Raw genomic sequence first — 23,456 nt, forward strand, 5'->3', positions numbered from 1 at the left:
TTGATAGCACTTACTGAGCACTTAATGTGGGCAGAGCACTGTACTAAACACTTGGGAGAGTACAATAGAACATGGGATCTCTGCCCTCAAGGAGCTTACAATCCAGCAAGGAAGGCAGATGTTAAAATAAGTTGCAGTTAGGAGGAAACAATAGTTTAAAGAGTTGTACATGAGTGTCATTGGTAGGGATGGGTTGAATAATCAAGTGAAACAGAAGTATTGAAGAGAAGAGACAGGGAGAGAAATTTGAGGACAAACGGGCAGATGGTCAGAAATCTTCATTTGTAATTACATCAGCCCAAGCAGATGTTCCCTGACTTTTAGCTTTTACCCCACCCACCACCTCTGCCCCGGCAAGCCTTGTGATCCAATAGCATTATGTTCTTTAAATAAGTGGATGTATTGCGAGGGGCTGTGTCTTGAAACAGGTTTTTCCCACAGACTAACACGTCTTCATTAGAATCTGTTCCAGGACCTCTGGGAAAGTAATGTGACATTTATCAGCATTATATTGCTTGGTGATCTATGTCACTGTGGTTTAAGGGTATTCAAAGCCTAAAAGCACAGTGTTAAATAAATTGCCATATGATTGAGCCTCTGAAGGGGGCTACTGAAGATGAAACTTGTTCTTCGGACCCTGGTAGTGGTTTTTCAGCTATAGGGAATTGAACTTCAGTTGAAGTTAAATGGTATCCTTCCTCCTTTTCCTCTTAAAGTATATGGTTGCTGTTTCACTCCTTGTGAACGCTTCACAAACCCCCTGCTCTGCACTCTGGCAAACTGCTCAAAGCAACAGTTCTTAGCTACAATACTGCCACAGCAAGTTTCGTTCCCACAGTGTCAGGCAGGGAGACTGATCTGAGCAGTTGCATACAGCTCTGGGGACCCCAATGGGGTGTAGCCCTCTGGCTAACAGTCATTGGAATCACGAGGCAAAAGTGGAGTGAGGCATTGAAGGGTTAAAAAAGGAAGGGAGAGGATGGTAAAGAGGTGACTTCTATTTGTGTTCATCCAAATGCCTAGTACAGTGATCCGTTCAGTGAATTCTCTTCCCTGTCGATACATTGGGACCACTTTCATCCCCCTTTTATTATTACTAATGAATAAATTAATCCCCATTTTGCAGATGAGGAAATTGAGGGACCAAGAAGGTAGTGATTTTCCTTGGGCAGAGGCAGGATTGGAACTCACATCTCCTGACTCACAGCCCTGGGTTCTGTCCACTAGACCATACTACTTCCGCTCATCTGCTTAAATACCAGATATTTGGACTGGGGCTCCACCTGGAAAACAACCAATCACAGGGGAGGATTGGGAAAAGAGAAGGAGAGTTAATATCGGAGAGATGCCTTAGCATGCTTGCCTGTGGGCTCCCCCCGCCCCCAACCTTTTTTTTTTGGTTTGGACTGAATGATCCTTGTAAAAGGGCTCTCCAGGTTGGGATCTAGAGGAGCGAATATTCTGCCCCTAGAATGTGAAAGTGATCATGTCTATTGGCCACACTTTAATCCTGGCCTCCAAAGATGTTGAAGGAAGGAATCCACTTGGGGTGAATCTGAAATCTGAGATTTCCCCAAGAGAAGCTAAGGGGGTTGAACCAGATGAATATGTGTTTCAGGATACATGCAGAAAAGTAGATTCCTTGTGGGTAGGAAGTCCTCAGGGGTGAGTTTCTATCTGGTCTCTCAACTTCTGAGGCTTTTCTCCCACCTCCTACCTCACCTCTGTAGCTTTTGAGAGACCATCACGGTGCCATAATCTGGATGAAAGTGAGCAAGAAAATTTCAGTTTCCATTATATAGCTTGGCCAAGTAACTCTTTGGGATAAGTGTTTTGGATTGGATAAATAACTTTCTGCAACATCTCATCTTAGAATGCCAGGGAAAGAGAAATTATTGGATGTAATTTTGGGAGTCTGGTCCTGGTTGAGAAAAATGTAGTACACATTAGAATGTTACATTCTTATATTCCTACCCCAAGTGTTTATGACAACACTTCCCTTCCCTCCCTTTCTGCCATCTTCAACTGCTCACACTCCACTGGCTTCTTCCCCACTGCTTTCAAACATGCCCATGTTTCCCCATCCTAAAAAAAAAAAAGCACCTCTGATCCCATGGCTCTCTCCAGTTATCGCCCCGTCTCCCTCTCCGAATTCCTAGTGAGAGTTTTCTGCACCTGCTATTTCAATTTCCTCTTCTCCAATTCTCTCTTTGACCCTCTCCAATCTGGCTTCCATCCCCAGCAACCATCCCCTCAAAGGTCACAGGTGATCATCTCGCGAAATCCAGTGGCCTCTACTCCATCCTATTCCTCCTCCATCCTCTCAGTTGCCTTTGACCCTGATCACCCCCTTCTCCTGGAAACATCCACTCATTGTCATTCAGTTGTATTTATTGAGCGTTGACTGTGTGCAGAGCATTGTACTAAGCTCTTGTAATATACAATTCGGCAACAAATAGACAATCCCTGCCCAACAATGGGCTCACAGTCTAAACAGGGGAGACAAAACAAAACAAGTAGTCTGACATCAATATCATCAAGATAAATAGAATCATAGATATAGGCACATCATTAACAAAATAGAGTAAGAAGTAATAAATACAAATATCCATCCTTAGCTTCAGTGACACTGTCCTTTCCTCTTTCTCTTCCTATCTCTTTGGCCGTTTATTCTCAGTCTCTTTTCACTGGCTCCTCCTCTGCCTTCCATCCTGTAACTGGGGGAGTCCCTCAAGTCTCAGTTCTGGGTCTACTTCTATTTTCTATTTACACCCACTCCCTTGAACTCATTCACTTTCATGGCTTCAACCACCTCCTCTGTGTGTGATTCCCAAATCTCCATTTCCAGCCCTGATCTCTCTCCCTCTCTGCAGTCCTGCATTTTCTCCTGCCTTCAAGACACCTCTACTTGGATGTCCCGCTTACACTTCTAACTTAATATGTCCAAAACAGAATTCCATATCTTCTCACAGAAACTCTGTCTTCCCTGCTGATTTTTCCCATCACCACAGATCTCATTCATCCCACATATTCCTTCTGTAACCAAATCCTGAAGGTTCTACCTTCACAACACAGCTTAACTCCATCCTTTCCTTTTCTTTCCTGGAGAGTCAAAGTGATACCATTTTAATCCAAGCATTTATCCTCTTCTGCCTTGATTATTGTATCAGCCTTCTTCCTGACCTCCCTGACTCCTGTCTGTCCCCACTCCAGTCCATATTTCACTCTGCTGCCCAGATCATTTTTTTACAAAAATGTTCAGTCCATGTCTTCCCCACTCCTCAAGAATCTCCAGTGGTTGCCCACCTATCTTGGCATCAAACAGAAACTCCGTATTGGCTTTAAAGCACTCAATCACCTGGCCCATCATACTTCACCTCACTGTTCTGCTACTACAACCCAGCCTGCAGACTTTGCTTCTCTAATGCCGACCTACTCACTGTATCTCGATATCATCTATCTTGCTGCCAACCTCTTGCCCACATCCTCCCTCTGACCTGGAACATGCTCCCTCTTGGTATCCGACAGAGTTACTCTTCCCAACTTCAAAGCTTTATTGAAAACACGTCTCCTTCGAGAGGTCTACCCTAACTAAGCTCTCATTTCCTCTTTTCACACTCTCTTCTGCGTCACCCTGATTTGCTCCCTTTTTTCACCTCTCTCTCAGCCCCACATCAGGTAAGTACATATCCATAATTGTATTAATATCTGTCTCCCTTTCCAGGCTGAGTTCGTTGTGGGCATGGAATGTGTCTACCAAATCTGTTGTATCGTACTCTCCCAAAGCTCTCCACTCAGTAAGCACTCGATTAAATACAATTGATTGGAGGGAAGGCTAAGAAAAAAAAGCTTTAGTCTTAGAAAACTACAATAAAATAAACCCAAACCCCTTCGTTTAAAAATGGAAAGGAGTGGCTAAAGCCTGACGGTGGTATTAAAAGTTCAGGTAAAATCGGGACACAAACTGGAAAGAAGACTATCTAAAATAGAAACCTTACTGGCATGGTAAAAGGGGTCAATCATCACAGGATAAATGTTATCCTTTAATGGGCTTTCCTAGTCTCAAAAGGATGTGATTTATTTTTTAATTTTAAGAGTGGTAGTTTAGGCGGGAACAGCATTGAAGACAGATCAAAAAGGAATTAGAAGAGTATCATGCAAAGAAATAAGTTCTCACTTATACCAAGCAGCAAGGTGGTTAAGGATTCGGAATGGCCATTTGATGATTGTATATATTTCCATTACCCTATTTATTTTGTTAATGAATTGTACATCGCCTCGATTCTATTTAGTTGCCATTGTTTTTACGAGATGTTCTTCCCCTTGACTCTATTGCCATTGTTCTTGTCTGTCCGTCTCCCCCGATTAGACCGTAAGCCCGTCAAACGGCAGGGACCGTCTCTCTCTGTTGCCGACTTGTTCATTCCAAGCACTTAGTACAGTGCTCTGCACATAGTAAGCGCTCAATAAATACTATTGAATGAATGAATGATTGTGGTGTAAATGGTGCATTTAGGGTCAGAAGAAATAGTCAAGAGGTTCAGTAATGATAATAGTGGTATGTAAGTGCTTACTGGGAGCCAAGCACTGGGGCTGAACCAGTCCCTGTCACTTAGGGGGCTCAGTGAATTCCTTAGTTTGGTCTTTAATGAGAGAAGATTTAGAGAAGTTCCAGTAGAGGGTTTTGTTGTTGTTGTTGTTGTTTTTTTAAATAGCAGATCAGCAAAGCTGAATCAAGTTGTGAAGATGACCCAGGATGTCCTAGTTAGAATCCAGTAGACTTGAAGTGGACCGATTATCAGGACGGGGTGTTCTCTCCCCGAGAGGTCCTAGGTAAGGTCCAAGGCCTTCCCTAGGCAAGGGTCAGATTGAACAGTTGTCTGAGTCACGGGTATCCCACCAGTGGTCTTGCTGCCTCTAGCATGGGGTCTAGGTGTGGTTTGGGGCTGTCCAGAACCCCTCCTGAAGGGAGGCAGTAGTGGAGTTCAGTCCTAAGAGATTTATGGACTGTGCTTCAATTAGGTTTTAATTGTTATTCATTCAATCGTATTTACTGAGTGCTTACTGTGTGCAGAACACTGTATTAAGTGCTTGGAAAGTGCAATTCGGCAGCAGATAGAGACGATCCCTTCCCAACAATGGGCTCACAGTCTAGAAGGGAGACCTATTTGCCAGGTATTCTTCTAAGAAGATCAAAAGTAATTAGGTTGGACACAGTCTATGTCTCAAATGGGGCTTACAGACTTAATTCCCATTTTACAGACGAGGTAAGTTAGACAAGTCACTTCTCTGTGACTTCTCTGTGCCTTAGGTCACACAGTCGACAAGTGGTAGAGCTGGGTCTCTGACTCTGTCCTCCTGATTCCCGGGCCTGTGCTGTGTCCACTAGGCCATGCTGCTTATTGTTGAAAACAGTATTTCTCCCCTTTCCACTACCACCCAATCCTGCCAGACCCCCCCATTTAGGGATGTTTCTGCAACTGGCCTCTGTATTGGAGGCCTGGTAGATCACCAGTGCAGTACTTGATATGTGTGACGTGAGAAATTAAACTAGTCACATCTGGGAAGATGGCTAAGTCAGTAATGAGGTTTAGGATTAGTGAGCCACTTAAAAAAGCACAGCCTGTCCTGGAGAGAAAGAAAATATGGTTTCCTGTAGGGGAGAAACTATGCCTTCCTAATTTGCCTGCCTGAGTCTTCTGAAGGGGCAAATAGGTATATAGGGGAGAGCTGGAAAAGAATATTTTTCTAAAAGGCTGTGATGAAGTTTCTCAACTCAATTTTATTTTTTATATAACTTAAGATACGGTTTTGCTGTCACCAGTTTTAATGAACACCTCATTATTTTAAAACAATGTTGGCATTTAATATTTTCCATAAATAATGTAGCCCTGCTGAAATCCCACCTTCGGGAGGTTTCCTCAGTTTTTATTCTCTCCTTTTCCTTGTCACACTTTTACATTTTATATTCACTGCCTTTCATTACACTTTTTTTTATACTTATCAATCTAGTCTACTTGAGCACTTCATCTTTTTTCCCCCCCTTATCTCTATTAGATTGTATCTTTCAATTCAGTAGTATTAAGTGCTTGGCACAATACTGTGCACTCAGTAGGAGGTCAAAAATATCAATTGGTCTTTTTGGCAAAGGGAGTGTGCAATGAAATCTCCAAGTTTTTGGTTGACAGTTATTCTGGGCGAGGGATAAATAAACAGGAGTAAGAATGTCAGGTGAGCAAATGCAAGATAGGCACCTGGGAAAAATAATCGAAACCGTGTGCTAATAGGCTCTGAGTTATCAGTTGTGATGTGGGGGCAGTTTGGGAGCCATTCTGATTGTTCCTGCATCTAGCTCACTGCAGCAGCCAAAAAGGCCAGCAAAATTATGGCCATCTCTCAGAAGGCTGTAGAAATCAAGGAGCACAGTTTTACACTCCATATCTAAAACCACAGACCAACCAGTTTCCTAAAACACGGGTGGCTGGCTCATTCTCACAAAACTCCATGTTAAGGAAAACTCGCTTCGTGGTGTTCCATGTCTGATACCACAGCATTCTGGTTCCAAACAGGCTCAGATTTTCAAACAAATATTCCCCCAAATGTCTCCTGGCAGAGTTGGATTTACAGCTATAATAGCGTAAGCTATAAACTAAACATGGCAGAGCTGGAAAAGGTACCAAAGGAAGCAAAACGATCAAGGGATGAGACCAGTTCCGTATGGTGATAGACTGAAAAAGACTAGGGATTCCAGTTTGATGAGACTATGAGCAAGGGGGTGTGATTTAAAATCTACAAGAAGGGTGCAGTCAAGGAGGAGGTGAAGTAATTGTTCATCTGGTCTCCCCGCATCTTTTGAAGGTTGAAAGAGTTAGGTTTGTAAGCTTGTGCAGGCAGAAACTACCATTAGGTTCAAGATGGGTTAGGGATAAAGCATTCCAGATGAGAAAGTTAGGGTTGCTATCAGCTGGAGAAGGACTTAAATTGATCTGTGAGCAGTAATGGGATGGTGGAGGGAAAAAGAATCCAGGATTGGAGTTAGAAGCCAGGGAGAACAACCATCATCCTAATGCCCACCTTTCCTTTGCTCAAAGACAATACTAAGCTGGTTTGCATTTCCATGTCTTTGCATTTCCATGTATATGTCCTCTAGACTATAAGCTCATTATGGACAGGGAACGAATGTGCCTGCTAATTCTGTTGTACTCTCCCCAACGCTTAGTACAGTGCCCTGCACATAGTGTTTAATAAATACCATTGACTTTTGATGGACCCTGGAATGACTTTAAAATGGCAGCAATTTGCAGGAAAATGGATACAGTTACTGGGGAAGAAGGACCTCAGACTGGAAATCACTGACAATAGGTCCAGCTTGAATCGCCTCCTGCTGTGAGGATGGAGGACAAGCCAACATAGTCCCTGGTTAAGAATGAATGAGTTTATTAGATGTTTTTCTCTGTTGCAGGCACGTTCCATAAAGTTACACTGCCTATCCAGTGCAAGCTTTTTTAAAAACCTCAGCTTAGGGCAAAAGGTAAAGCCACTTGGTCTAGTCACTGGAGGTGTCTCACTTTTGGCATGTCTAAGATCCCAAGGGTGGTAATGTGCTTCTCTTGTAGAAGGTGGTGTGTCCTTAGTTTTTCTAGTCACCAAATTATATAGTAAGATAAGGAGGAAAATGTTAAATTTATCTAGTATTTGAGAAGTGCTGAAGTACCATCATATCTTTCAGTGTAATGTGATTTGAAAACCTACAAGGAAAGACCAGGCAAATGTCACTTTACATTGCAGGCCAACACTTGTAGTATCAGACACACAAGGCACCTTTCCTTTTCTCTTCCAAAAAACTCAAACACACCCCCACCCCCCCCAAAAAAAATCACTTGTAAATTTCAAAAAGCATGCAAGCAAAACTGTGCTTGCTTTCCTTTAGCTCCTCAAATGTGCTATTTTTCTGAAACATTTGGAGAAAGTACCTTCCAGTAACTTGTACAGATTAGTAATACAGTTCTTCACTTAAACTGGATATTCTGTTTAGACCCAGTAATACATCAATAAACCAAAAACATGCCACAGAAGGGCAAATCTAAAACCACGTAACAGTTATGAACTGATTTCTAAGGTGACTTGGTGGTCTCTTATGTAAATGTTGTATTCAGACGAGAAGACTACCCTCCATTACAGATCGAGGAGCGAGGCGTTTGGAACACCTGCTTTTCTTCCATCAGCAAGACAATAATACAAAGCTAAATCTGTGACTTGTAGTCTCAACAAAACCAGAGTTCCAAATCCAATGTGTGTCTTGAAAGTAATGAGTCATGGTTCTTTCGGCTTATTCTCTAGTGTACGTGTACTTGTGAAAAATTCAATCCAACTTCAGTCCTTGCTCTTTACCATGTGGTGCTAGAAGGAGCAAGAGGGCATCGAGTCCTACCTCTGGAGACTTGGAGCTGACGTTTGAACAGACTTGCCCTTTAGCTCCCTTGAGCTATACAAACCACATGGGAAGGAAGAGGGCAAACAATGTCAGTGATATTTTCCTGTTTCGTTTCCTCTCTGAATAAAGGGCTCCGTGTGCTGTGGCTGATTGGAAGAACTAAATTTGCCTCAAATAGAGCCACATTTTAAAACCCTGGCGCATGCCCCCGTTTTTTCGTAATCAGTGGAGAACTTATGTGGCTTGGATTCTTGTCCTTAAGAAGGAAGCTTTTGATGTTCTTTAGTGGAAGGGTCTGGTCTTGCTATCAGAGTTGGAAGGTGAGAAATTGAGACCTTTTCCCTTTCTGTACTGATGAAGGAAGATGGGTGAAAATACTGGCCCGTATTTCTGCTTTTTTAAAGTAATCTCAGACCTGAAGTGAACTAGCGGAGGATATGGATCCAGATGGCCCTTACTGATATTTACGGGGAATCTGCTAGACCAAAGGAGGGCAGGGTGTTTTGGTTCCTCAACAGGTGCTGCTTGTTCTGCTCTGATCTGTCTGGGGCCAGCTGGGACTTCTTGGACCTCTCTTAATGGACTAAATGACCACAGTTTAGTGCCCAGTAGGCCTGAAAATCCATCTTAAGTATTCTTAGTCTTTGTCCTTATCAGTCACAGATAGGAGTATTTGGTCAGCTGGTCAGCTGCCTCCTTGTTTAGTTAAGATTGAGATGGCATAGCAGGGGTGTGGGAGTTTCCAAAACCTGGCCCAGGATCAGCTACCTCATTGAAAACATACCTAAATTTGGAGGTGTGCTTGAAAAATCGTCTTTCTCCACTTGATGCCTTAGATCAGTCAAGTGTAGGCTGATGCTACGTAGTGGTCAGCAGTCTTATTTTGAACGTCATCAGGCTCTTGTAATATTGAGTTAAAAATTAATTTTTTAAAAAGACCGCCTCTAGCTACATTGGTAGGTATTTGCAGTGTAAACCCAAGGCAAAAGTGTGTCCTTTAGTTGGTTGTGCCCCTTATCTGTAAAATATTTTTTCCCCCTAATTTCTTTCTCTTTGCATTAAAGGGTTACCTGATCAAGAGCTAGAGGAGGATAAAATGAGAGGATCTCTATTTGCTTAAAAAACCAACAACGCTCACGTGGTTTACTGAGCTGGTCATTTGCAGAAAACAAATAGGGATCAACACGGTTGCTTCATCTTATTTTAATTGCAGTGTGCTAAGTAAATTTAGTAGAAAACTATTTCTTTCTGAGTGAAAAAAGGGTTCAATTTTACAGAGTCAGGAACCCTACCTTTCCAGCGAGCAGAATCTTCCTGCTTTATGATGGGCTCTTTTAAGACCTTGATACAATTCTGAAGGCCCGAGCCACAGGGAGCCAGGGCTCGCAAGCTTTCAGTTAGTTCTAATGGTCTTAGAGTCGCCATGAGTTCTGTAACTCTAGGTGACCTCCCAAGGAAACGTTTCATTCACGTTTATCCCAGTTTTCAGGGGAGGCATTCTGTCCTTGGCTGGCTAACATGGGTAAAGGCCTTGGGTGCCCTTTGCAACATGGTACCCCCCACTGCCTGCCGACTTGCTCAGTGCACTTTAGGCCCCAGTGGCACCTGGACTTACGGGAATGAGAGGGCTCGTGGTGCAGTGCAAGCCACCGTCGTGCACACCCACTAACAGTCTTTCTTGCATCGGTTCTGAAGTCTCAGGACCAAGGCTCATCCTTTGGTTTTGACCGGAAGCTCTGTCATCGTCATCATCACTGTGAATCTAGCGAGAATCTGGGGCTGACCGACCTGTCTTTGCAGCAAGCTTTCTTGCAAGCATACACCAATGGCACACAAGAAAGGATCCACTATTGGTTCAGTGTTGGCCCCCAAAATGGGTGATCAATCTTATCTGTAGGGTTCCCCCCACACACACCCCCCACCCCGCAGATATCAACAACTCCCAGGTCCATCTCAGTTATGATTCTCTAACTTCATGATTGACTGACTGAAATCCTCACATCCAAAGAGTTACATGCCCGTACCTTTCCCCAGAAGCGAGGTACCCCTCATGAACTTCGTTTATCTCCAACCTTCTGAAATGTTGGAGTGGTACTACTTAAACTTCTTAAATACTAGATTTTTGTTCCCTTTTTGTTCATTTCATTTGTTTAGGGAAACTGGTCACTTTTTAGATATGGTAGCCATGGGGCATGAATAGCTATCTGGTGCTAAATTGAGTGGTATTGTGTAAAACAAATGTTATCACCTCCAAAGACTTCCAATTTTTCTCAGTGGTAAGTCTTCACCTATTTATTTGCTTTTATTACAACTTGTTCTACACAAATTACCTTTATTCTAGTGTAAGGTTTGTAGCCTTGATCAGTATGCAGCATCTAACTTCATTTGCTTTAATCTGGCAAGGAAGCACTAAAAAACTAGCACTTGCAAGCTTTACTGTATTTAAAACTGCAGGTCTCTTTGCCTTCCAAGCTAATTAAGAGTAGAGAAATTACAGTGTCAGAGCAGGTCTGCCGTAAACAAAAGATTGACTCCCTGATGATCTGCCTACTGTTCCTGCTTGATGCAAGGAAATAATGCTACGGGTGACTGCCTTGTCAATGGCGATTGCACCATAATTTTGGTTTGGCAGAAATTAGATGAAGCCTAATTCCCTTTTATTCAGATCTATCCAGTCAGCTTATTATTTTATTGCTTAAATGGTGCTTTTTCTTACCCACTTTGAAGAATTCAAAAAACAGAAAGCTTGAGAAGGTAACTTTTAATCCCTTCTTTTTTCATGGTATTCTGACCCTACCAAAGGTAATGTGTGCGCATCTTGCAGAAATGAGTAGGGGAAGCTAGTGTCAAAGTAGGAATGCCAAGGCCTTCCTATACTACAGGGATTGAGTTCTCACCAAACCCCACATTAAGGCCAACTTGTGCTGTAATGCTCCCCTGTCCATTTCCACGTGCATGCTCACATGAGAACAAGCTGTTTCTTACAGTCTTACGTTGTCTGATGCGTGTTCCCTAAACACTTCTAACCGAAAGGCCTAATGAAAATACCCATTAGAATAGAACTGAATAGGCTTGACTTGAATGGCCTGTATTAAGTTGAATGCCTGAAAGTGCTTTTCAAAATCTAATTATTTTTAGGGGACCAGAACAAGAATGAAAATGAAAGACATAAAGCAATCTTACAATTTGCTCAAGAGAACAGAGTGAGGAAGTGACTGTTTTAATCCCAGTAGCTTCTGTTCACCTATCTTTTTTCAATCCCGGTAGCTTCTGTTCACCGTTTTTTTTTTCTTTTTTTTTTCCTTGGCTTTTTCAGAATGTGTTCCACATGGTTGTGGAAGTACCTCGCTGGACAAATGCAAAGATGGAGGTAATAATGTTTCTTTTCTCTGGTCGACTCAGATCTGAATGGTTTTGTTTAATCTTGAAAGGGGCAGTATCAGGCAAGGCAGTTGTTGTGACCTCGTTGTCGCCCCTCTCATAATTTTGAGAGGATAGATTCAGACGGATTCTGTGTTCTGATCAGTCATTGTTCCTTCATACTTGGAGGGAACTCCCCTTCGAAATTTCTGGGGATTGAGACTTAGTTAAACTAGACTGGTCAACATTAGTTTGATTCACGATAAAGTACAGAAGCAGCATGGCTTAGTGGAAGGAGCCCGGGCTTGGGAGTCAGAGGATGCGGGTTCTAATCCTGGCTCCGCCACTTGCTTGCTGTGGGCAAGGCATTTAACTTCTCTGTGCCTCAGTTCCCTCATCTGTAAAATGGGGAGTAAGACTGTGAGCCCCACGTGGGACAACCTGATTACCTTGTATTTATCCCAACGCTTAGAACTTTGCTTGGCACATAGCAGGCGCTTAACAAATACCATGATTATTATATTTATTATTATTATTATCAGTTTCAGAGATGGAATCAAGGGAACTAAAACACTCGAATAGGGTTTCAAAATGAAGTGGATAACCACAACTTGAACAAATTTTATCTTTCAGATTGCAACAAAGGACCCTTTAAACCCAATTAAGCAAGATGTCAAGAAAGGGAAACTCCGTTATGTTGCAAATGTGTTTCCTCATAAGGGTTATATCTGGAACTATGGTGCCATCCCCCAGGTATGTTCCCATACTAGTTGGTTTTAAAAAATGCTGAAAATTGTAAACACTTTCAAAATCTCTTGGACTTTATTTTAAACAAAACCCAAGCCAGGATAGGTATTCACTAGGGGGTTTGCTGTGGAACAGCACATCTCAAGAGAAAGTGAAAGGTAGGCGTGCAGTTAGTGTTAAGAACATCTAACACATTTTCTAATTGTTCTCTAGGGATACTTACTTTTAAAAAGAAAGATTGCAACATAAAAGCTCCTCTGCCATCCTAGGTTCCATCATCATATTGGTTGTGTCACAGATTTGCTGAGTGGGAGCTCTGGATCATTTTCTTTCATTAGGCTGGGTGTAACCGTTTCTTGATTGTAAGCTCTTTGAGAGCACAGACTGTGTTTACCAACTCTGCACATAGTAACTGCTCAGTAAGTACCCCTGATGGGACTTGATACAGAATTATAGGCTTGTTGCAGGGACCTTTTCCAACATAGCTTTGAAGAAGCCTTAAGAATTTATAAGGGGAGGAAAAATGTCAATCGTTAAGTCCAATCCCTACCTTTTAATCCTGTATTGACTGGCTTAGTTCATGCAGCTCAACTTTTCTGGAAAGAATAGGATGTCTTTGTTCTAAGCATTAGTCAGTGGTTCAAGAAATTCATGGCCGTGCAATGAATTTCAATCAGTTGAAATAGCATTTCAAACAGTGGTATTTACTGAGTGCATACTATATGCAGACCACTGCCCTAAGCACTTGGGAGAGTACAATACACACAAGAAATTAATAATAATAATAATAATAATAATGTTGGTATTTGTTAAGCGCTTACTATGTGCCGAGCACTGTTCTAAGCGCTGGGGTAGACATAGGGGAATCAGGTTGTCCCACGTGGGGCTCACAGTTTTCATCCCCATTTTACAGATGAGGGAACTGAGGCGCAGAGAAGTTAAGTGACTTGCCCACAGTCACACAGCCGACAAGTGGCAGAGCTGGGATTCGAACTCATGAGCCCTGACTCCAAAGCCCGTGCTCTTTCCACTGAGCCACGCTGGCACATTCCCTGCTCACAATGAGCGCTTACAGTCTAGTTGGAGTTAGGACTCTTGGAGATCTCTCTCAAGAACTAGATCCTCAACCCTGTGCTTTAGTGGTGTTCTCTTAGGGGCATTCCTTTCCTTGGGATGCAAGCTACTTCAGGGGACTCACAAGTCTGGCAGCCCTTGCTCCTGGAATACAGTAACTTCAGCTTCTGCCCGCAGCCTGAGCAAGGGCAAGTCATTTAACGTTTCTTTGCCTGTTGCCTCAACTACAAAATGGGAATTCAGTCCATGTTCTAGAACCCTCCTACTTAAATCAATCAGTTGTATTAAAACAATTATTGTGTGCAGAGAACTGTACTAAACCCTTGGGAGAATATAACGGTTGGTAGACACGTTCCCTGCCCACAGTGAGCTTACAGTCTAGAGGAGAAGTCAGTGAGTCAGGGACTGGGTCCAACCTGATGAACTTGTCTGCCCCAGCACTTGGAAGGTTGCTGGAGACAAAGATAATGCTTAATAGATACCTAAAGGGGAGGGACTGCAAAATGATTGAGCTGTGCTGACCACTACTCCTGTCTCTCAACCCAGATTCTCCTCTATCCCCATGAAGTTTCCAGCTGGAGTCCCCTTTCCCAACCATAGTCTGTTTCATCGCCCCAGAAGGGCAGGATTTCATCCTAATGACTTGATTCTCAGACCCTATCCTCTTCATTTAGTTAAGACTTTTTTCTGCTTTCTCCCTTCCTCTCCCAGCCCAGGAGTAATAGTATTAAGCCCCTACTATGTGCAAAGTACTATAATAGATGCTGGGAGAGAGTACATATGTGGGGATTTGACATGGTCCATGTCCCTTACGGGCCTTACAATCTAAGAGGGTTCCCATCATTCAAGTAGTGCTTTGGTACATCAGAAGCTCAACGAATATTTGGGATCGCTGACAGAGCTGTAACTTAGTCATCCAGCTGCCTCCCACACTCCAAATTAAAGTGGAAGATGACTCAACCTCCCATATTGGTGATATAACTAAACTCACTAGAAGCTAATAGTTTCTAGTTTGAGGTTTTCTACCCTTTCATCAGGGTTGATGTTTTCCCTTTGACTTTAAAAGAGAACTGTAGTGTTGTACACTGTGTACTCGAATTATGGAATCTCAAAGTACTTGTGCAAAACCACGGTAGGTAACATATGCTAACCAATAGCCATATTGACTATTAAGCGTTTTGTAAAATGAAAAACGTGCACTACATTTGAGTATTTTCTTCTGCTTACGCTAAAATGACCAAGCACTTAACTGCTTAGGGAACTTCTCGGGGTAGTATTATTTATTGAGCACTTACTGTGTGCCAAACACTGACCTAAGTACTCTCGAGTGATTATAGACTAGAAGGCTATGGTTTCTGTCCTCGGGTTTACAGTCTTTGGGAACAGAAGTGGTCAATAAGTAGGACGGGGACTAAAAACATAGATTGAAATGGTAATATCCAGATTTGGGGGAAATGTATAAGTGGAATATATCTTTCATTTTTTTAAAAAAGTATATAAACTATGTATGCTAGGGGAAGCTGTTGGGAAGATCTGATGTGGGATGTAGGAAATCGATTTGTCTCCTGGGGAGGGGATTCCTAGAGGGCTTGGTCCAACAGATTTGAGTGGGAATTATTAAGGTCCCTGGTAGTGGACGAAGAAACTTTTGAATGTGGTTAAGCCATCCTGGCTGGAAAATTCAGTTCTCTTATTCTAGGCAAAGTGGAGTGTTTGTATTTGCAAAGTTAAAAACCTGTGTGTGGGACTAATGTTTTGTTTTATGTTAGACTTGGGAAGATCCAGGACATAAAGACAAAGATACTGGCTGCTGTGGCGATAACGATCCCATTGACGTATGTGAAATTGGAAACAAGGTAACTGCATTTCTAAATAATTTTTAGAAATCTGTTGGTCTCGCGGGCAATTTCTTGATCCACTTTGGTGTTTGAAATGCCTCTCTCTGAGGAGCTGGCTTTGAGAGTTGAAATGGAAGCTTTGTAATTTCAGCCAGTAACTCTAATAATGATGGTACCATTTGTAGCCAGACTTCCTCAGGCTGGAGAGAACAATAGTTAAATGTAACCTAAAGGAATTGACTGTTGACATTTTTTTGCCCATCCCCACAATAGGACTTGCTAAAGCCTAGCCACATTACTGGCTGTTGAATACAAAATTGGCTTTCACAATCTCACTTCTTTTTATGTACTTAAACCCATTACCGATTTTCACGTTGGCACGACTAATGAACGTTTTAAAGCCCAAATTCAGCTCTCCTGGCATGCCGCTTTGGTGACTTTTGTTCTTTCAAAGACATCATGGAGAGCTTATTTGGGGCCCCATATTTTGGAGGTTATAACTAAGCACTCACTCATTCAGAGGTCCTGAATTTGCCAAAGGGAACTTCCTGTGAAGCGAAAACTGTATTTTTGAAGGTCTAATTTTGTCTTGGCTTAGGGTTATATTCTGTTTTGCAGGTGTGTGCAAGAGGAGAAGTCATCAAAGTGAAAATTCTGGGTACATTAGCTTTGATTGATGAGGGTGAAACTGATTGGAAAATCATTGCAATCAATGTTGAAGATCCCGAAGCAGCCAATTATAATGGTAAATAAAGAAAAAAGTATTTGGAAGAGCCCTGAAACCTGAAACTACATTAGATGACTTAAAGGCAACCCATTTCATTTCCAGAACCTCTGTTTAAAAGTAGGACGTAACCATCTTTGTCCTGTGTCTGCTCTGGCATTAAACTGGAAACGGGCCCTGCCAGGTAGTTGTGTGCTGTGTTCGGGAGCTGCTGGGAGCCAAAGAGAAGCAGCATAGCGTAGCGGAAAGAGTAATAATAATAATAATGTAATGTTGGTATTTGTTAAGCGCTTACTATGTACAGAGCACTGTTCTAAGCGCTGGGGTATACAGGGTAATCAGGTTGTCCCACATGAGGCTCACAGTCTTAATCCCCATTTTACAGATGAGGTAACTGAGGCACAGAGAAGTTAAGTGACTTGCCCACGGTCACACAGCTGCCAAGTGGAAGAGCCGGGATTCAGGCCCGGGAGTCAGAGGACCTAGGTTGTATTCCCGCCATTGCCACCTGTTTGCTGTGTGACCTTGAGCAAGTTACTTCACTTCTCTGGGCTTCAGTTACCTCATCTGTAAAATGGAGATTAAAACTTTGAACCCCATGTAGGAGATGGATGGCATCCATCCTTGTTTCTACTCTGTCAGAACAGTGCCTGGCACGTTGTAAGTGCTTAACAAATGGGAAAAAAAAAAAAAAGGCCCACCAGGCCAGGAATCACTTGGTCATATTGAGTGCTTACTGTCTGCAGAGCATTTTGCTTCCCACACATGCTTGGCATCAGTTTTACCCCTGCCCCACTATCTTTCCCTCTTCTGGTTCACAACAGAAGGCTGTGAGGAAAGTGGAGGAACTGTCAGAATTTGGCCCGAGGAAGCCTCTTTTGGACATCCTTTCAACTCCAGTGCCTTCAGTAGTTTGTAGGGGATGAGAGGAGAGAAACTGAAAACTTCTCAGAGCAAGGCATATTACCTGACATAATGAGCAAGCTGTGCAGGTGAGATGAACTTCCTGGAACTAGTGAGTCAAAGGAAAATTGGGGAGTTCCATGAGGGACAGGATAGAACCGTCTGGCAGAATAACAGCCTGATAATAGAGTTTTTCTCTTCCTTTAAAGTTGGGCTCTCTTCTGCAAACAGATTTCGATAGCACACTTATAGCAAATTCTGTAATTTGCCCTCTAATTCTGCTTGGGAAGCCCTATAAAGAATAAGGTTCATTGAGTCATTAGTCTTAACTTGACAAATGTATGCCAAGCTCTCAAATAGAAAAACGTGCCCCCTAGCAGCGCTGTAAATTGATGAACTCTGAAAGCTTACTGGTAATACTTTAAAATGAAAGCTCTTTCGACTTTCCATAAGACAGTCAAAGGTGATTAAACCCAAATCCCAATCACCTAGTTCAAGATCCTGTGCACAATAAACCTGGAATCCTGTTTAGACTGATCTGTTAATTTTTTTTTCACCCCAGCCTTTTGCCGTAACTTTTAAATGTAAAACCCTGAACAAGCGACCCGCTTAACAATATTGTCGCACATCTGATGAACAGTGTAACCTTTAAGTGCCATTTAAATTCTTCCCAAGCTTCTTTTGACACTCAAGTTGGTAGTTAGTTTCATATTGTACTTTTCAGCTGACTGAGCACCACTTGGCTGTCCAGTAGAGAGATCATCTGATTTGTACTTTTCTGGGCATGAATTTATTCTTGAGGAGATCTCAAATCAGGAGTAGCCCAGGAATGATTCATTGAGTAAAGGAGAGACGTATGCCCCATCCCCGTTGGCACAGCTCCTTTGCCTACCCGCTCATTCAGGCAGTCTTATTTATTGAGCGCTTACTGTGTGCAGAGCATAGTATTAAGTGCTTGGAAGAGTACAGTATAACAATGCTAACAGATTTATTGCTGTATTCTACTTTCCCAAGTGCTTAGTACAGTGCTCTGCACACAGAACTCAATAAATATAATTGAATGAGTTCCCTGCCTACAACGAGCTTACACTGTAGAGGATCCTGTGACCAGAGAAAGTGATGGGAAACAAATTTTTTTTAACTAGACCACGCATTTCTCTAGAGCATGACCCCTTTGCCATGCATCTTCCAGTGTTTTGAGTTTTTCTTTGTTTTTATACCATATTAGCGATTGAAAGTCACTGATGTAATCGTCTCTTTCCTTAATGTGGTGATTCTCAAGTGCAGCCATCGGGCTATCTAGCCTTGCCCAAGACAGGACTGTTTACTTATGTGACTCTTATGATGGCTCAGAGGTTGGTAGAGGTCCCGGAAGCAAATGTTCTGCAGAGAGGGTTGGGGAAAGCACCAACAGTTACTGGGTGGGACAGACTCAGGTTAACGTGAAGTCAAAGCCTGTGATTACCACCATATTACTGTGAAAGTACCTAGGGTCTCAGCAAAACTAGACAATATTTGGGCTCTAGTATGTGGTTTGCATGTAACACAGCATATTGGGAGATCCATAAGCATATCTTTGTCTTTTTTTTCCCCCCTTTCAGATATCAATGATGTCAGAGAGCTGAAACCTGGATATCTAGAAGCAACCGTGGACTGGTTTAGAAGGTATAAGGTGCCTGATGGAAAACCAGAGAACCAGTTTGCATTTAATGCAGAATTCAAAAATAAGGTAACATGTTAACATGTATTATAAGTGGTTTTTAGGGACAACCTCATCAGTATTTGAGCTCCCGTTTTGTGCAAAGCTTTGTACAAGGTGCCAAGGGGAATTTCAAAGGACAAACAAAACAGGGCTATTTGCCTTCAATTTTATAATCTAATGAAGCTAGCGGTCCTCTAGACTGTAAGCTCGGAATGTCTCCCAATTCTGTTGTACTCTCCCAAGCACTTAATACAGTGATCTGCATGCAACAAGTGCTCACTGAAGATAATTGATTTGGTAATTGGTAGACAGGCAAACTCAGAAAAATAAGCATTCAGTTAAACTAGCACATTGATAAGATGTACAGAGGTGTATGGCAGTAGCTGGAGTGGACAGCACCAGCAGGATAGTGAAAGGGGTCACTTGGGAAGACTTCCGGGCTGCAGTATGTAGTGTATATATAAACCTTATATTGTACCCTCCCAAGTACTTAGTACATAATGCTCTGTGCATAATAAGCACAGCAAATATGTTTGGTTTGGGTTTCCACTTGTCATCTCCACTCCCTCACCCCTCTGAAGGTGTTAAACCTCTTAAAGGCAGAGACTGTCTCTGCTTTGCACACAGGGGCTCAAGTCAGTGCCATTGATGTGGGTAAGGGCCACAGTCTGGCAAAATAGAAAGGGAATAGCTTTTCAGGATCGGGAATGGTGTATGCCATGACTCAGATGGGAAAATCACATGTGAGAGAGAGGGAGCAAGTTCACTCAAGGAGTAGAAAACAGTGTTTGAAGAAACCAGTTGGGAATGCTATGAAATTCACAGCAAAGTATTTTAATTGGTTATGTATGACTTGTCCTCTTTAAAGAGGGTACACTTGAGAGTGGGGGACATTATTCCTACATCAGGATACACAGTTAAGTGTATGGGAGAGTTGGAAAATTGGCAGATTTGGCCTCATGGGCTATGGAGGGGTGAATAAGAAGATCAAAGGTAACTCTTAAGGCATGATTGTAGAGGATAGAGAGAAATAATCTTGAATAATAATAATCGTATTTGTTAAGCACTTACTTTGTGCCAAGCACTGTTCTAAGTGCTTGAATGATGAATGAAACACATTTAAGATTTAGTTCATCCTTAGGAGTAGGGCATAGGTTGTCTAGTCAATTTGCTACTTTACTTACTCCTTGAGTGACTTTGAAATTAGACGTTAGGCTTTGGACAAAGTGATTCTCCAGGGTTGATAAACTAGCAGGAAAATTATTCGTGACCTAAATATTACTTCCTAACTTACAGAACTTTGCAATTGATGTCATAAAAAACACTCATGATCACTGGAAAACTTTGGTAACCAAGAAGACAGATGGAGGAGAAATCAACTGGTAGGTTTTAACCTTACCTTTTGAACTGTAAGCATGTTGACGTTAAATTGCTCCTGTCTATTTTAGTCAGTCTTCATTCTATTCATTTTAGAATGAAAGTCACTGGTTCACAAGTTATCATCAATTAATTCAGTATCCAGTATTGGGCACCACAGGAATTTGGAAAAGGCATAGTTCTTACCCTTAAAGGCATCCATCTATGCTGACACTCTTCAGTTTATAACATAATTTTGGAGCTCTGCTTTTAGACTGATCTTCCAGCCTTTCATAGACCCATTGAAAACATTTTAAATGTGGCATTTGGTAGAGGAAAACTCCTATGAAAAACTCTAAACTTTAGTGTATTCTTTTTGAAGTCTGGTTCTCACTTCAGTCACTTTTAAGTCCTGACAATTTTAAGCTGACTTAATGAAAGAAACAGTTAGGACTGTAAGCTTTAGACTATAAACTCGTTGTGGGTAGTGAAAGTGTCTGTTGTTTTGTACACTCCCAACTGCTTAGAGTAGTGCGCTGCCCACAGTAAGCATTTAATAAATACAAGTGAATGAATGATATAACTTTCCAGTAGCAAGCAAACCAAAATTTTATGTAGAGCTCAAACTCCATCATTGTATGTTCTCTTGAGCTTATCTATTTCATCTTAACACATGCTGTAGAAAATTACCTGTTTTATTTTTTTTTAATTTTTAAAGCACAAATACAACTGTAGCTGACAGCCCTTATAAATGCAGTCCAGAATCTGCTAAAGCCATTGTGGATGCAGTAAGTAGAACTCTCCTGTTTTTATAATGAGTGGAAGAAGAAATGAATGGTGGGAGGTTAAGGGCTCAGACGACTTTGAGGGTAAGTTGGGAGATGATTGGCATAATCATAGGAAGAAGGGTAAAGAAAGGGGATTTTTTGGTTTCATAAAGTCCTAGTAGGTAAGTGAATGCAAGTTTGGAGAGCAGAATAAACCATTTAAAACCCAACCTTGGACATGATGTAGGAACGGATTATACAAAGAGCTCTGGAGGGGGCAGGGCTCAAGAAATAGGTTCCTGTCTCTGCCCCTCTCTGTTCTCATCATCATCCCCATCAACAATGGTCAGTTCTGTTTTAAAATTGGCTGCCACTTTTCCAGTTCAGGTGACCTCTTGATTCTTTTCAGCTCTAGGATTTTTTGAAGAGGGTGAAATAATTGAGGTTTGACTCTTCTGTGTGATAGGGGACCCAAGAGCTTCAAGAAGGGACAGTGCAGATAGGGAAAAGACCAGAGTTGATCAGGTTTCTTGTCTTTCCCCCACATGGGTCTCATTCTGTTCTGGAGTTCCAGTATTTACCTGGACCCAGAGGGTCAGGGTTGAAATGGGGGTGAATGCTTTGAAAGGAAAAGCCAGGCTTAAAAGAAGTAGCTTAGTGAAAAGTATTCAGCATGCCCCTGTCTTGTAAACTGTCTCTCTAGCAATCAGCGATACCTTTTAGGTGCTTATGTGCAGAGCACTGTACTGAGTGAGTGCTTGGGAAGCCATAAAGTGGAGGGATCCTGTAGTTGTTAGTAGAGTCCTTGATTTCCAAGCACTTAAATTTGAACTAACACCTTTAATGTAACTTTTGTTGCAGTTACCACCACCCTGTGAATCTGCCTGTGTACCAACAGCAGATGGTAAGACTCCCTTCCTAGTCTCAAAGTTGAAGACTTCTTTTTATATTGTTGTGGGAAATTTGATGTGAAGAAAAGCCATTCACTACAAATTATCATGGTTAGAAATGCCAGGGTTTCCATCCTCAATCTGTCGGAATCTGTCCAGGAATATCCGGTTGTACATTTTCGGAAAACTGAGTACTCCTGCAACCTGGTTCATGATTTATGGCAGAGCTATTCTGTAATTATCTGCATTTGTTTGAAAGACTGTTGTTACACCTAGTGCTGCAGAAGCTTCACCCTTAATTTGACTTTTTAACCAGCCTGCTCTCCCCACGAGCGGTCTACATGTTGGAAGTTAACCGTTCTTTCATTGCCCTGACATTAAATGGTTTCCATTAGCAAATGGCTAGTTGCGAGGCTGCTTGCTCATCTTAGACTTCTAGGAATGGTGTCATACGCGATATGGGAAACAAGTCTCCAGAGAGGTGCCCTCCAGTATTTAAGCATTGAAATTGATTAATTTGATCAAGATGCAGATTAACTCAAACAGTATTGAGTTTTTCAAAACACTGCAGACCTGTGAAATTTCCCTTTGCCGTACTGACCAGTGTCAAGGAAGTGATGCATCGAAGTATAAGAAACTTGGTTAGCTGGAGGAAATGTAGTGTATATGCTGGAGGTCACTTTCTTTCTTGCATTTCTTATTCATGACATCTTAAGCCATGGACACTGGTTAAAGTCAACTCTCTCCCTCTCTTCAGGGCATCTCTGTTTGTGCCTTTCACACCTCATTCCTGCCAGGACTATTTAATCAGGGATGGGCAGAGAAGGGAAGGAATTATCCATTAGGATACTCATTTGGGTGAAGAAGCTGCGTCTCCTAAGTTTTTAACCGAAAAACAATCCTGATTTTTTTTTTGTTCTTTGCCATCTGATTTATATAGAGAGATAGAGCCCAGCAGAGTTCTGGTGAACTTTTCTCAGAAAAGGTTCTAACCCTTTCTCTCTTCCTGTCTCTTTTTTTTCCCTCAATATAGTGGAGAAGTGGTTCTATTACCAGAAGAACTAAAGAACTGCTCCAGAGTACAAGTTGAAATTGCTATGTGGCTTTCATCAAGAACACTAGCTGTAACTGTAGTAGCTTTATGAACTTAAAGCTTTGAAGTGGTAACGTAATTAAAGCAGATTCCATGTTGACCAATTGCTCAGAATTTGATGCCAGTATAAAAACATTTTTCCTACATCAGATTAGCATCTTGCATCCTCAAATATCCCAATAGTTGTTATAATTTGAAAGTAAGTTTTATGTATAGTTGTGCTAAAATGGGTACATAATGGATGTATATGTTTACTGTGGGTTAGGAAATAAAATTATTTTGTTGACACTTCGTTTGAGGATAATTATGTAATTCTGCAGATTAAAATGATGGATGTTTTTCGGTTGCTCCTAGTGATTTTTGAAAGATCATGTTTTAAGTTGTGCCATAATCCATAGTTTTAATTAAGGGGGCTTCATTCTTTAAAAATACAAAAACTCCATAAGGGTTGAATATATTTTTGTGAGTATCCCAACACAGCTTGTCGGTCCGTGGCAAAATCTCTTCATTCTTGATGAATGCTGCAGCACCCAAAACTTAATGAAGTGGGCAGAAATTGATAATTAAA

At 41.8% G+C, this 23,456-nt stretch overlaps 1 protein-coding gene across 2 annotated transcripts in view; it reads left to right on the top strand.

Annotated features, from left to right (window-relative positions):
• Positions 1-23,234, top strand: part of PPA1 (inorganic pyrophosphatase 1) — a 34,695-nt gene extending 11,461 nt beyond the window's left edge. The window contains exons 3-12 of one of the 2 annotated variants that reach the window (XM_029061080.2): positions 7,463-7,531; positions 11,751-11,804; positions 12,428-12,547; positions 15,385-15,471; positions 16,072-16,198; positions 18,682-18,809; positions 20,079-20,164; positions 20,857-20,926; positions 21,767-21,809; positions 22,829-23,234. In XM_029061080.2, the coding sequence (XP_028916913.1) occupies positions 7,463-7,531; positions 11,751-11,804; positions 12,428-12,547; positions 15,385-15,471; positions 16,072-16,198; positions 18,682-18,809; positions 20,079-20,164; positions 20,857-20,926; positions 21,767-21,809; positions 22,829-22,860 (816 nt within the window). In that variant the 3' untranslated portion in view covers positions 22,861-23,234. The remainder of the gene's footprint in view (positions 1-7,462; positions 7,532-11,750; positions 11,805-12,427; positions 12,548-15,384; positions 15,472-16,071; positions 16,199-18,681; positions 18,810-20,078; positions 20,165-20,856; positions 20,927-21,766; positions 21,810-22,828) is intronic. The other variant, XM_029061081.2, reaches the window with a different exon arrangement.
• Positions 23,235-23,456: the final 222 nt, after the last annotated feature.

Source organism: Ornithorhynchus anatinus, chromosome 3 (assembly GCF_004115215.2).
Source record: "Ornithorhynchus anatinus isolate Pmale09 chromosome 3, mOrnAna1.pri.v4, whole genome shotgun sequence".
NCBI lineage: Eukaryota > Metazoa > Chordata > Mammalia > Monotremata > Ornithorhynchidae > Ornithorhynchus > Ornithorhynchus anatinus.